At 47.8% G+C, this 14,222-nt stretch overlaps 4 protein-coding genes across 4 annotated transcripts; 2 read left to right on the top strand and 2 right to left on the bottom strand.

The window, feature by feature from the left end:
* Window positions 1-539: 539 nt before the first annotated feature.
* LOC120813839 (ecto-ADP-ribosyltransferase 5-like) lies at window positions 540-1,896 on the top strand. Its single transcript, XM_040169479.2, has 2 exons — window positions 540-699; window positions 782-1,896. The coding sequence occupies exons 1-2, from the start codon at window positions 619-621 to the stop codon at window positions 1,586-1,588; spliced, it is 888 nt and encodes a 295-aa protein (XP_040025413.2). The 5' UTR covers window positions 540-618; the 3' UTR covers window positions 1,589-1,896.
* A 446-nt stretch (window positions 1,897-2,342) lies between these two features.
* LOC120813838 (protein HIRA-like) lies at window positions 2,343-13,487 on the bottom strand (the record flags this gene model as incomplete). The annotated part of the gene is made up of 9 exons (XM_078087436.1): window positions 2,343-2,827; window positions 3,156-3,244; window positions 3,327-3,490; window positions 3,645-3,767; window positions 12,467-12,473; window positions 12,657-12,755; window positions 12,839-12,897; window positions 13,046-13,207; window positions 13,321-13,487. Coding segments are annotated over 9 exons (987 nt in total), but the record flags the coding sequence as incomplete, so codon positions are not given.
* Window positions 4,311-12,521, top strand: LOC144386258 (uncharacterized). Its single transcript, XM_078086392.1, has 3 exons — window positions 4,311-4,483; window positions 5,508-8,230; window positions 10,890-12,521. The coding sequence occupies exons 1-2, from the start codon at window positions 4,458-4,460 to the stop codon at window positions 6,541-6,543; spliced, it is 1,062 nt and encodes a 353-aa protein (XP_077942518.1). The 5' UTR covers window positions 4,311-4,457; the 3' UTR covers window positions 6,544-8,230; window positions 10,890-12,521.
* Window positions 13,477-13,978, bottom strand: LOC144386259 (protein HIRA-like). Its single transcript, XM_078086393.1, has 2 exons — window positions 13,829-13,978; window positions 13,477-13,708 (listed from the first exon to the last, which is right to left on the bottom strand). The coding sequence occupies exons 1-2, from the start codon at window positions 13,945-13,947 to the stop codon at window positions 13,492-13,494; spliced, it is 336 nt and encodes a 111-aa protein (XP_077942519.1). The 5' UTR covers window positions 13,948-13,978; the 3' UTR covers window positions 13,477-13,491.
* Window positions 13,979-14,222: the final 244 nt, after the last annotated feature.

Raw genomic sequence — 14,222 nt, 5'->3', positions numbered from 1 at the left:
AGTGTGTGTTTGTGTAGTTAAACCTCCGTCTGTAAGTTAATCTGAGTAAATGCTAAAAGTAAGAAGAAAAGCCAAAAAGTAAAAAGTAAATCTACAGCTGTGGGGGAACACGCGTAAGCTAGTAAATGCTAAAATAAAAGTACGAAGGAAACACTCGAAGCAGAGAAGTCAGGAGACTGTGGGTGAGTTGGGTCGTCCTCCAATCAGAGGGTTGGCGGTTTGATTCCAGGCTCAGCTAACCCGCATGTCCATGAGTATCTCAAGGGTTTGTATTAGAATACATGTTCAAATATTAAACAAAATAGAGTGTGAGATGAAGTTAAAAGGAATAAACTGGACACGCCTCATTATTCAGCTCCACTGAAGCAGCTTCGTCAGAGACGTTAGAGACATCTTCCTCAAACGAAGCTCACCAGCCACTACTTTACCTTTTATGGTGCTGTTTATCCGACACATCGATTTGCCCCATTTCTCTTCTTCTTACACTCACTGTTTAACTTCCTTTATGGTCACGATGACAGTTCACTCCCCCAATGACATTTGTCTCTGCTCCACTCCATAAATACCCAGAGATGGTTTCCTCCGTCAATCGCTGTCTGCAGGTGTCTGTGCAGGACGATGAGGATGAAGATGATGATGGCAGTGACGGTGCTGTGGGTGGTGCTCCTCCCGTACGGCGTCTCTGGAGCAAACTTGATGGTAAAGTACAAGCTGGTTTGTTTCACTGTAACATTTGCTGATGGGTCAATGTATTCTCATGATTCCATTTATTCCTGTTAAGTCGCATGCTGGACGTAAGCGGGTCGCTACCCCTCCACCTCCCCCTCCAACGCCCCCTCCCCCTCCACTGGACATGGCCCCGAACTCTGTGGACGACATGTACGAAGGCTGCGCCGATGAAATGGAGAAGAAGGCCAAAGACTTCCTAGAGGAAGAGCGGAAATATGACGTGTTTAATGAGAACTGGGAGACACAGAAGGAAGAGTGCGATGGTCTTTATCAACCAAACGAAACCTTAAGCAAAGAAGAGATTACGGCTCTTTGTGTTTACACCTCAAATGAAACATATGCTGATTTTAATAAGGCCACTAGAGAGCAGGGACCCAAGTACAAGACCGCATTCAAGTACCACGCGCTGCACTTTTATCTGACCAGAGCCGTGCAGAAAATCAAAGCCGAACACGACAAAAAAAACGAGAACGACAGCGAGAAGAAGTGTTACACCGTCTTCCGCAGGACGGACAAGTCCTTCAGCACAAAGGTCCTCAACAAGGAGGTTCGCTTCGGCTCCTTTGCCTCCTCCTCGCTGAGAGACGACCTCACACATTTTGGAGACAAGTCGTGCTTTGAAATCTACACGTGCATGGGAGCAGACGTCTCAGATTTCTATAAATATGAGAACGAAGCGGAGGTGCTGATTCCTCCTTACGAGGTCTTTAATGTAACAGAGATAACAAAGAGATCAGAGCAGCCTCAGTCCGGTCTCTGGTGTGATGTGGTCTACAAGCTGAAGAGCACAAAAAAAACTAAATCCACTTTTAATTGTGCTCTTATTAACAAAGAAGCGCTGCAAGTTTCCTGCGGTTGACAAATCATGCAACGTCTGAAATTTAGGATGCAACGATTCTCTGCAGATGATCTTTAACCAGAAATGATCGTTATTTAAAATGCATTTAAATAAATTCACATATTGTTTAAAGAGTGTTTATGGAAGAAAAAATGAATCCATCAAATTTTAATGAAGGATCTAAATGAATATCAAGATGTTTTAACTTGTATGTATCTTCTAATACTTCTCACATCATCAGTGTTTAAATTGGATGCATAATCTGTCCTAAAGAGTCACTGGCTAGAAAACTGTCAGAAGGAATAAATAAACATCCTGGTGTTTCTGCACGTTTGTCCAATGTTCTTTTCCACATTCAAGCACCTCGGTGTCCTCACCAGCTTTTATTTTGTAGTAAGTGTCTCTGCTAACAGATGTTCTTCTTTAGTTGAGTGGAAGAACTAAACTTTGTTCTACTGAAACAGACAAAGATCCTCTGAGCGAGACTTACATGAGAAGAGAAGAACTCAGCATCATCCATCAGAGAGACTGGAACATCAGCTTCCTGTTTGTGCCAAGAATTTCACAATAAACAACTTGGCCAGAGTTTGGGTTTCAAAATGAGTTTTAAGAATTTCACAATAAAAGCAGCCGAGCAGAGGCTTGATTAAGATGATTGAGGCGTTTCTTCAGACTCAGTGGGAACAGAAGGTCGGTCAGTAGCTGCTGGAGCATCAGCTGATCACAGGTTAGTCACATGACTGTGGGTCATAAAACTCCATTTTACACACACACACACTGTTTGTTTACTTTATTTCTTTGAAAGAAAAAGTTCTGCACATTTCTGTTCTTTTAGAAAGTTGAAAAAAAAGTCTGCCTTGTACAAACATTTAAAAACGAACAAAAATGGCCGTAGAGATGAAGTTGGATCCACTCTGCAGAGCGATGAACTCGTTCATTAAATCAGCAACATCCTGGAGATTTAATTCTTTCACCCCAAAGTGAGATTGAAATAAGAAGAACAACCACTTCTTCCCTCTGAGAAGCGACTGTCTCAAAGTTCATCACAACAACAACAGCAGCATTGTGTGTGTTGTTGTATTTCGCCCCATTGAGGACACGAGGGGTCAGAGTTCACGATGAGTCCAGCTGTGTGTGTGTGTGTTATTTGGTGCGTAGCAGCTCCAGCTGGTCCTGGTACTCGGTGAACAGTCTCTGGAACCTCAGGTTCTCCACCATGACGGGTAAGACCTCCCGCAGCAGCTCGCGCTTCCGCAGGCCCTGAACACACAGACGCACGTTAGCACCGCTAGCTAGCGGTTAGCGACACGGCCTAGAGTACATCAGATGCAGGGAGGACGTCCCTTCATGTCCTCAGAGTCTCTGGAGGACCCCAGTGATCCCTTTACAGCTCCTTCAAACCAGACCCACTGCTTCTGCGCTTACCTTTCACAATAAAAGCCCTGTAACTGGCGACCAGAGCGGAACTCAAATGAACTCAGTCAAGCGTTTCACTTGACGGAGTAAAATGAAGCACAGCGTTCGTGTCCTCTCAGTGTTTAAGGTCTAAAGACACGAGAGGTTGTGTGGGAGGAACTAGTTTCTCTACCAGCGTGCTGGGCTCCCACGCCGTGGCGGCTGATTTGTGGACGGGACCCAGCAGCTCCTTGCAGAGTTCTCGGAGACGATTCTCAGAGCCTGGGGGGGGAAACACACACACACGCGTGTTGAAAGCGCTCCTCTACAGCGAGCGTCCTCAGGGAGCGTCTTTGGGGCGTACCTTCGCTGACGAGGAAGCGGGCGTAGATGAGCAGCCAGTGACGGTATTCCGCCGCCGACTGCAGCGTCAGAGCCGACGTCAGCTGGTTCTCCAGGAAGGCCAGCGTCATGCTCTGCTGTAGGTGGTGGGGGGTGGAGGAGAGGCGGGACGCCAGCCGCCCGGCGCTGCAGGGACGAGACGGAGACACTTTACGGGTCTTATACTTCAACACATCTGATTTGTTGCTCGTGTTGTTTTATAAAGGTATGACGGCATCGGATCCCTCTGATTGGACTGTGAGATGCCATTAGACCCTCCCCCTCCCTTGTGGTGTCCTACTTGAGGTTGCATCCCTGCATAACAGCCAGTGGTCCCGAGGACACAGGTGCATCGTGGGTAGGCAGGCAGCTCCTGAAGTCGGCACACTGGACCATGGAGTCTCCTTTGTCTGCTACCAGAGTCCTGAGTGACAAAAGAGGGGGGGGTGTAATGGGAAAATGTTATGTGACCCTTTTAAATGCTTCATTCGTATAACCAGTTTATTAGTTGCAAGTGGTTCGATCACAAAGGCCCTGACAGAAGAACTGATGTCTCCCACTTGGATGAGATGTTTCCAGCGTCATAGCTGTAGAGATGGAACAAAGTGTTTGTTATGTCTATGACCACCTTTGTTTTAGCATGTTGGGAGAGCAAGGACACGGTCAAAGAACCAACGTGTCTTACATGGATAAGATGTTCCCAGTACCCTGGCTGTAGAGACTCAACAAGATGGTCAAAGGTTTCTGTTGACGCCACCGATATCTAAACTTAGGTATAAGAACTGCCTCGATGTGTTGGGGGAAAAAGGAGGTTCTTGACAGTCTACTGACCACGTAGCTGTTGTGACCCTTTTTCCCTTGCAAGGAAATAAACGGAGAAAAGACATACTTGACTCAGAGCCTTTGTTTCTTACTTAACGATTGTCTGTGCAAAATCTTCCACCACAATTTGGTGTCAGAAGTGGGATCGTTTGAAGCTCCGTCGGGACTCCGAGGACGTCCGGGAAGGGACCCCTTCAGGATCCACCAAACGTGATTCTGCCCTATACCTCATCACACTCAGAGAGAGGGGACCGGCGACCAAAAGAGACCTGATTGGCTTCAACACGATCCGATGAGGAAGATTTTCACACGAATCGGGTAAGAAGTTGATATTCTGATTTTCAAACGGGGCTTCCTGAATTATAACGGGTGGTAACAGGTTACAAAGACGGGTATTTAGTACTTTGGGATTTTTTTAATTATTTTTTTCTCTCTTCTTAGAAAATCCAAATTTCGGTTATTTGATTGGGCTTCTAATGATGATAACTTGTCTTTTTATCCGGTTATTTGAAAAATGTGTATAAAATTATAAGAGTAATTGTACAGTATTTCCGGTTCATCAGCATCCAACTTTTTACTGAGGAAGACAGGGGCAATTTGCGTCGCATAATTGTGACCCTTGACCAAAGGGGAAGACAGGGGCAATTGACAATTGTGACCCTTGACCGAAGGGGAAGATAGGAGGGATTTTGAGAGTTCACTGAAATCGCAAAATCTCAGCCATTGACCTAACAGGAAGACAGGAACAATATTGGGGTTTTCGGACAGTAATCTGAAAACAGATATTTGCGCCCTTGACCTATATTTATTAACCAATAGTTCTGGTTGGGTTTTAACTTGTATTTTTCCTACGTAAAAGAAAATCAAGACTTATAGTGACGACTATATTTTAAGGAATAAAAAGTATACTTCACCACGCCTGAAAGATGGGTGGTGTACACGGTAAAGGTAAAAAGGAAATGGGTTCTCCGGAGGGACCCATTGTGGATCTGATGAGAAGGAAATATGGAGATCAATCTCTAGAGTTTTTGCCCGAGTGGTCAAAAGATTTTGGGTTCCCTGCAAATGGTTCTTCAAGTAGAATAAAACTGAACATGTTACGAACAGGCTGAGAGGGAAAAGAGAAGGGTATAAAAACTCAGAGGGTGATAAAAGGCAAAGACTTGGAGGACATTGAGAAACAAAGTAAATGGTTAAAATGGTGGAAGGATGAATGTGAATGTAGAGAAAGGAAACAAATGGCTAACGAATTGACATGCGCAAAAACCACATTGGTTGAAAAAACAGATCCAAATGTTATTGAACAAAATGACCGATGTGCTTCTTCTCCCTTGTATCCGAGTCTCACAGGGGCTGGCGGCCCTCTCCTCAACACATGCCCACCACCGTACCCTGCTTCATCTGCGAACCAGCAACCTTCGTCTGCATGGTCACAAGCTCAAAAAGTTCACTACACCCGGCAGAGGGAGGAAAAGGAAGCGGCAGTGAAAGCAGCACAGGAACGACTCCTCGGCGAAGAGGAGGAAAAGAGACAGGCTGCTCTCCCCACTCGCTCTCGCTCTCCAGGAGCAACCGGAGGGGACACTCCTGCCATCAACAAACTGATCACAGAGCAACCATCTACATCAGATGTTGTTTCCCCCTCTTTCGACCCAGAGGGAGTTCCCCCGGATGCAAAATCTGTGCTCCAAACCCCAATGATTCAAGTACCAGGACACTCAGGTCCCATACTTGTTTTCCGGCCTTGGACTGATACGGACATTAGAGCTGCAATGGCTCATCTCCCGCCGATACAGCACTCGGGAAGACTGTTTGCTGAAGCATTCATGGACTTCTGTAGGCAATTCCTGCCCAACTTTGCTGAAATTCGACGTGTTCTAATGAGTCACGTGGGTCCGACTCACTACCAGAAGCTCAACCAGCTGGTTGCAGGAGACACCAGTGCAGCCGACGTTGAATGGAGTTCAAATCAAAATAAGCCGTACAGAGACGCACTCACGGCTTTGAGCGACGGCATAAAGACATTGTTCCCTGACAAAGTGGATATGACTCCCATCAACAATACCAAGCAGGCAGCGGGTGAGTCCGTCCATGATTACTACCAAAGACTTCTCACAGTGTTTAATCTTAACAGTGGCATTCCACAACCCGCCGCGTTAGGAGACGCTCTGGGGACGTGGGAATCACACCTGAAGAATGCTTTCATGAATGGACTATTACCCGACATAAAAATGAATGTGCAGCGCTCTGTTGCTGGAATGGAAGACTCGCGACTCGCGGATGTAAAGAAACATGCTGCGCATGCGCAATCCATGGACATAGAGAGAACTGACCACGAGGGGAAACGGTGTCACGTCAGATTGAACTCGCCCAACTGACTATGCTCCAAGCTGTCACTCAACTTGCCAGAAACGACCGCCCACGGGATCCCAACCAACGGGGCGGATTCAGGGGGCGTGGTCGGGATATGACGAGGGGACGCTCCTCCTGGAACCAGGAGGGATCACAGCTGTCTCCACCCAATGACTATGATACGTGTTTCCGCTGTGGCGAACAGGGACATTGGCACAGAGAATGTCCACAAAATGCACCTCGTAGAGGATGGGGGCGTGGACTGGCCAGACGAGGAAGGGGTGGCAACGCACATTCCGATTGACGTGAGGCGGAGGGGGAGGAGGCTGCATGTGAGGGGGAGACGGCAACCATGCTGAGGCCTCACATGATAAGGGAAGTAAAACACACACACACACCGCAGCCTGCAATGAAGAAACGCTTTCTGCACTAACTCCCTGCACGCACACTCACACTCACACACACACACCAGAGCAACAACAAGCTCTCGTGGACATCACAGAGCAATTGAGAACACAACAAAAGCTTTCACTTAAACACACATACGCAAAGTTTTCAGGAAAATCATTTGAAAATATGCCCACCACTATGGTGCAAATTCAAGGGAAACTTTTATCGTTTTTGGTTGATTCGGGGGCTACACATTCTGTAATACAACAGAAGTATTTTCCAGGTCAGAAACTTAGTGGAAAACAGGTTTTCTCACAAGGAGCTTCAGGGATGACTATTGTAGAGAGATTTACGGCACCTATGACCAGTACACACACTGACTCAACTGACCCTGAACCAGACATCACAGTAAAACATTCCTTTTTGCTGTCCTCCTGCTGTCCCATTAATCTAATGGGCAGAGACCTCATGTGTTCTTTCGGCATTAGCCTAATCTCCACTCCTACAGGGTTGCAAGTGGTGAGATGCAGAGCCGTTGACCAGATGGCAAAGACAGTTATAAGTGATCCAATGTTTGTGTACCAGTGGTGGCTTCCGGTTGACTCACAATCAGAACTGTCCCACCTGGCAGCATCACGCGTCCAGCCTGAGGCAGAGTGCATGGATGCTTCATATCTCCACTGCACAGCTCATGTGTCACATGGGCCAGATAAGCAATATGATGCATTATTTCTACAGGATCTGAATGATCAAATTGCATGTATGACATTGTTTTGGTCCACACTTAAATGTGCTGTTTCCGTTTCTCTCACCCCCTCTCAGCAGCACCTCTTTAATGTGGACTCTTCTTTCCCACACATCTCCTTGTCTAAAGCAGCAACAGACCAATGGAGAGATTTGGGACCCTTTGTCGCAGCGTGCGAGGCATTGGCAGATTGGGAGGCTACACCAGATCCACTTGTGATGCGCTCTCCGTCGACAGGCTTCTTTAAACAGCCATTCGCATTTTGCACACCTGCTCTCAGATCTGTTTATGTCATGGATGAAAATAACATATTTTCTGACACACACACTGATACATTTTTGACTAATGTCTCCTCTATTTCTCCTGCCCTCAGTTCTGTTCCAGACACCTTGTGGGCAGCGCATAAATATGACGTGGGACTCATCAAAAAATGTCAACCTGTGGTCATCACTCCTCGATCAGACTTCCGTCCCCACAAACATCAATACCCACTGCGCCAAGAGGCCATTGACGGTATAACACCGGTGTTCAACTCCCTCTTAAAGGCCGGAGTCATTGTTCCATGTCCTGACTCGCCGGTAAGAACACCTATTTTCCCAGTTAAAAAGATCAGAGATGCAGGCAAACCAACTGAGTGGCGCTTCGTGCAGGACCTAAAAGCCGTTAATGCAGCCGTCCATGCACGAGCCCCAAATGTTCCCAACCCTTACACCATTATGGCACAGGTTCCACCTGATGCTCGATGGTTTTCCGTGGTTGACCTCTCAAATGCTTTTTTCAGTGTCCCTGTGGACATTGACAGTCAGTTTTGGTTTGCGTTTAATTTCAATGGCAAGCCTTACACTTTCACACGCTTGTGTCGGGGCTACACAGAATCACCTACGATCTACAACGAGGCACTCAGGGAAAGTTTGGAGAGCCTCACTTTGTCCCCAGGAACAGCTCTTTTGCAGTATGTTGATGACAGTTTAATTGCAGCTCCAACACAAAAGCAGTGTGAACAGGACACACTCAAATTGCTTCAACACTTAGCAGCGGAAGGACACAAGGCCAGCCTATCCAAACTACAGTTTGTTTCACAAAACGTTCATTTCCTAGGCCATAACATTTCCGGTGAAGGGAAGACACTATCACCAAAACGCATTGCCTTAATTGTAACACTTCCAAAACCACAAACCAAGAAACAGATGATGTCATTTTTGGGAATGTGTTCCTACTGTAGGTCATTTATTCCAAATTACTCCCAACTCGAGCAACCTCTGTCCGCATTGATACATGGAAAAAATCTCAGCGCGCATGATAAAATTCAGTGGCTCCCTGCAGCCTCTCAAGCTTTCACGGACATGAAATGCGCGTTACAAGTTCCTCCGACTTTGGGTCTTCCTGATCCTCACAAACCGTGGATGAACGTTCTGGATGTATGACATCAGTGCTCCTACAATCCCATGGCGATAAACTACGACCAGTAGCTTATTTCTCCGCAAAACTCGATCCGGTAGCAGCAGGCTTACCACAGTGCCTTCGAGCTGTGGCAGCTGCTGAAAAGGCTCTTACAGCCTCTCGTGACATTGTAGGCTATGCTACGCTAACATTATTGGTTCCACATTCGGTTTCACTGATTCTTCTCGAACAGAAGTCGTCTCATTTATCTGCAGCGCGTTACCTTCGATATCACACATGTCTCCTAGACATGCCGAATGTTACAGTAAAACGCTGCAATGTCCTCAATCCTGCATCTCTTCTCCCCACTCCGGAGGATGGAGAGGAGCATGATTGTTTGGCTGAGCTGGAAGCTCAGTGCACACCTCGACCAGACCTCGCAGACACACCTCTGCTCAACAGTGACATGGTAATGTATGTTGACGGATCTGCTTCACGGGATCCCCTGACTGGTTCTAATCTTGTGGGTTTCTCTGTGGTTTCAGACTCAGCTGTTCTGTGTTCCGGCCCTCTTCCATGTCACCTCTCAGCCCAAGCAGCAGAATTAATCTCGCTAACAGAAGCTTGTAAACTAGCTAAGGATAAAACGACAACCATTCACACTGATTCCAGATACGCTTTTGGCGTGGTTCATGATTTCGGCGCGCTGTGGAGACACAGAAATTTTCTCAAATCGGATGGCAAACCAGTGTTACACCACACTCTGATAGCAGAACTATTGGATGCCATTTTGTTGCCCACAGCTATTGCCGTTTGTAAATGTGCAGCGCACACATCCGGCACAGGCGACATCGCAAAGGGGAATGAGCGAGCAGACTTAGCTGCAAGAGCGGCTGCTAGACGTCCTCTTCCCAAACCATCACGCCCAGTTCCGGCCATGTGTTCTCTTCCCTCCTCTCTTGCAGCCGTGCAGTCCCTCTCTACTTCAGATGAGAGACGTTTTTGGTCCTCCTCAGGCTCCAAATTCATAGACGGCATCTGGTTTGGTCCGAATGGTAATCCATGCTTACCTAAACATTTCTTCCCTCACTATGCGAAATTGACTCATGGGTTAGACCATGTGTCAAAAGGGGGAATGTTAAGTATCATTGATGCAACATGGTTCACAAAAGGCTTTGCAGCTTACGCACAAAGGTTCTGCCAAGCGTGCATAACATGTGCAACTCACAATGTAGGTCGTTCAGTACAGGTGTCACATCATGCAGCACATCCACCGCCTGCAAGACCATTTGAACATGTAATGATGGATTTTGTGGAACTCTCCCCATCGGAAGGTAAGAAACACTGTCTTGTAATGGTAGACATGTGGTCCAAATGGGTTGAGGTGTTTCCCTCCAGTAAGCAGACAGCCTCCACAGTGGCTAAAGCCTTGATTTCAGAGATCATTCCCCGCTGGGGAATCCCAAGCAAAATTTCTAGCGACAATGGTTCACATTTTGTCAACCAAGCAATCACAGAATTAAGTGCATACCTGGGTATTGACTTAAAAACACACTGCGCATACCACCCAGCTAGTGGAGGAGCGGTAGAGAGAGAAAATGGAACATTGAAAACAAAACTGGCCAAATGTTGCACAGACACAGGTCTACCGTGGACAAAAGCACTGCCCTTGGTTCTGATGTACATGCGGATGAGGAAACGAACACGCAGCAACCTAAGCCCATTTGAAATCCTTTTCGCAGTTCCTCCCCATATAGGTGTGGAAGCTCCAGGAACACCACTCCCTTCCACCACAATGTGCGAGAATGACATGTTAACCTATTGCATTCGACTGTCTTCCACTTTGTCTGATGTAAGAAAACAGGTTGTAGCTGCACTTCCAAGAGAAGCAACGGGTCCACTACACCGACTGCAACCAGGTGACTTCGTGGTGGTGAAGGACTTCAGGAGAAAAAGTTGGAAAGCTAAACGGTGGCAGGGTCCATTCCAGATTCTCCTGGTCACCCAAACAGCGGTCAAGGTAGCTGAAAGAGCAACTTGGGTCCACGCATCCCATTGCAAGAAGGTTCCAGATCCAGTACCAGCAGTGGGCTCAGGCGACCCTACCTCCACAACAAGTGTCAATCAACCGACACCACCGATCCAGTGACCACGGACGGGCAGTTGACCGACAGACACACAGTGCATTGTGATCTGTGTTGACTGTCTACAACGCGGGTGCCTCACAAGAAAGAAGGTTGGCAGACTCCACATCCCAACGTGTACCTGCGGACCAACACAAGAAGAAGAACACGGCCAGGACCCCTCCACATAGACACAGTAGTCGTTTGTGCCACGACAGTTTATTCATATTATTGCTTCCTTCAGTTTCATTGAATCTCAGCATCTTTTTGTGATTCCGTAGTCAGCTATCTAAAGAGTGGTTCTCTCTTATCATGGAACGACTCTGACGATAACCCCAACAGTGACTCGGACTCCCTTGACGAGCTGAACACTTACGACCTCGACACGTACGCATAGTGACATAGTGACACACTGTCTGTGTGCATTCCTGGTGTTCTAAATGTTTTTTGTTTCACAGTAGCTTGCTAAAACAATGAGAAATAACATTCTCACAAAAACAGCTTTTATTCTTGCATTTATTAGTATGTAACGTAAATATGATTGATATAATGACCTTTCCACAATATTCTATATCTGAGGCGGTGGATATTGTGTGAAAGGGGATCAAGTTCTGGTATTGTGATTTAAACATGTTTTCATTTCTTTTTTATTTTAATACTGTACACATGACATCTGTAAGTGTAACGCTCAAATCCTGTGAGAAGGTTTCCAGTCTTTATCTTCTCCTAACAGATTTCTTCCTATTTTCCCATTTCGGAGGGTTTTTTAGGGAGTTTTTGTTCTGTGGCAGGCAAAGTTTTGTGAGCGATGTCCAGATGTCAATGTTTTGTGATATTTGATGTGGTAGATTATATGTGGTAAATTTTTTGAGTAGTCATTCTAAACTGATTGCATAGTTTGTGATTATTATGTAATCAAAAGAGTGGAATGTAATGGGAAAATGATATGTGACCCTTTTAAATGCTTCATTTGTATAACCGGTTTATTAATTGCAAGTGCTTAGATGACAAAGGCCCTGACATAAGAACTGATGTCTCCCACTTGGATTAGATGTTTCCAGCGTCATAGCTGTAGAGATTGAACAGTGTTTGTTATGTCTATGACCACCTTTGTTTAAGCATGTTGGGAGAGCAAGGACACGGTCAAAGAACTGACGTGTCTTACATGGATTAGATGTTCCCAGTACCCTGGCTGTAGATGCTCAACAAGATGGTCAAAGGTTTCTGTTGACGCCACCGATATCTAAACTTAGGTATAAGAACTGCCTCGATGTGTTGGGGGAAAAAGGAGGTTCTTGACAGTCTACTGACCACGTAGCTGTTGTGACCCTTTTTCCCTTGCAAGGAAATAAACGGAGAAAAGACGTACTTGACTCAGAGCCTTTGATTCTTACTTAACGATTGTCTGTGCAAAATCTTCCACCACGGGGGGGGGGGGGGGGCGGTGGTGTTACATCACTCCAGTCCCACTCCGTCGTGTCTCCATGGCAACGCGTCTCACCATGTCTCCAGCTGAAGCAGTAGGACTTCCCGTTGGACAGGCCGATGACCGGGACCCCCTGCTGGGTCAGCAGCGACTGGGACACCGTGGCGTCGGCACCTGTCACTCAAACGTGTAGAGACGAAGAGTGAGACTGAGACGCTTCTACTGACGTCCTCTTCATCACGTCTCTTCCTGCTCACCTGATAAGATGCTCAGCAGAGACTCGTTCTTCACCAGAGCTTTTTGCTTCTGAACGTCCCTGCAGAGAGAAACAGCTGTTATTACAAAGGACAGCTGGTCAGCTGATCAACGAGAGCCGCCGGACGCCATGCTGAGAACACGCCCCCCCTGCCCCCCCCCACAGAAACATCTAATCAGTAAAAAGAGTCACAAAAACAGTCACTGACCAGACGGACAGCGTCGCTCCGGCCGTCAGCGCTATGACGAAGTGGGCGGAGCAGTGCAGGGCCGAGGTGGGCGTGGCCAGCTGGATGGCCGGGAGGAGCCGCCGCCCACAAGAAGAGAAGACCGACAACATCCTGTCCTGGCAGGCCACGGCGAGGACGTCGCTGGAGGGAAACACCGATGCGTTCAAGTGTCCATCCCTTTAACGTTGTGGGTGGAGCTACACGAGTAGCCTGTTCGGCCCTCAGACCCCTCCCCCTCCTCGAGGGTCTCGTACCTGCTCCCTGCTGCCGTGACCACTGAGCTGGGCAGCAGCGTGTTCCACTCCCGTCCGTCCCTGGAGCAGCGCAGCTGGCTGAGCTTGGACCCGGCGACCAGCGACACCTCGTTCTCCACCTCCAGGAACACCGGCGGCTCGGCGCTCACCTGCAGACGCCACACACCTCAGTCAATGGGGGGCCGGGGGGCACAGACCCGTGTGGGAAATGGAAAGTCTTTGTTGAGCTTGTTTCTCTGGGAGCATGGGGTCGTGGCCGGGCCTCAGCCCCAGGGAGGAGGAGGGGCCCGGGGAGGAGTCGGAGCTGAGCTGGGAGGTGAGCTGGTTGGACATGGAGGAGCCCGAGGGCAGGATGGGGGCGCTGTTGAAGAGCGCCGGGGAGAAGTCGCTGCAGAGAGAAGAAGAAGAAGAAGATGATGAAGATGAAGATGATGGGACGGTTAGCTGGTGTTCTTTTTCTTGGGTCTGAGCCCGACGGGCCGCCATAGTGTCTCCTGTGTCCTCCTACCCCGTGTCCAGCTGAGCGATGCAGAGCGGCGTGATCCGCCTCCGGCCGTCGGGGGTCCTCGTCTCCACCTGCTTCTTCTGAAGGTTCTGCAAAGACATCTGCTTCAGCTTTGGAAACATCTGGGCCTGTTCGTACCTCACCGCACAAACATCTGGGCCTGTTCGTACCTTCCTGACAAACATCTGGGCCTGTTCATACCTTCCTGACAAACATCTGGGCCTGTTCATACCTTCCTGACAAACATCTGGGCCTGTTCGTACCTCACTGACAAACATCTGGGCCTGTTCGTACCTCACTGACAAACATCTGGGCCTGTTCGTACCTCACTGACAAACATCTGGGCCTGAGTCTCACATCTCCGTTTTCACAGCACGATACGGCCGTTATTAAAAGG

The sequence above is a fragment of the Gasterosteus aculeatus genome, chromosome 13 (assembly GCF_964276395.1).
Source record: "Gasterosteus aculeatus chromosome 13, fGasAcu3.hap1.1, whole genome shotgun sequence".
Taxonomy (NCBI): domain Eukaryota; kingdom Metazoa; phylum Chordata; class Actinopteri; order Perciformes; family Gasterosteidae; genus Gasterosteus; species Gasterosteus aculeatus.
The sequence above is the reverse complement of the archived record's forward strand: the minus strand, read 5'-3'. Positions and strand labels throughout refer to the sequence as shown.

Coding starts and splice junctions, on each gene's coding strand:
- LOC120813839 (XM_040169479.2), top strand. CDS start 619: ATGAGGATGAAGATGATGATGGCAGTGACGGTGCTGTGGGTGGTGCTC. Junction 700..781: donor TCTCTGGAGCAAACTTGATG/GTAAAGTACAAG, acceptor ATTCCTGTTAAG/TCGCATGCTGGACGTAAGCG.
- LOC144386258 (XM_078086392.1), top strand. CDS start 4,458: ATGAGGAAGATTTTCACACGAATCGG. Junction 4,484..5,507: donor AAGATTTTCACACGAATCGG/GTAAGAAGTTGA, acceptor CTTGTATCCGAG/TCTCACAGGGGCTGGCGGCC.
- LOC144386259 (XM_078086393.1), bottom strand. CDS start 13,947: ATGTTTCCAAAGCTGAAGCAGATGTCTTTGCAGAACCTTCAGAAGAAG. Junction 13,709..13,828: donor ATCGCTCAGCTGGACACGGG/GTAGGAGGACAC, acceptor TTCTCTCTGCAG/CGACTTCTCCCCGGCGCTCT.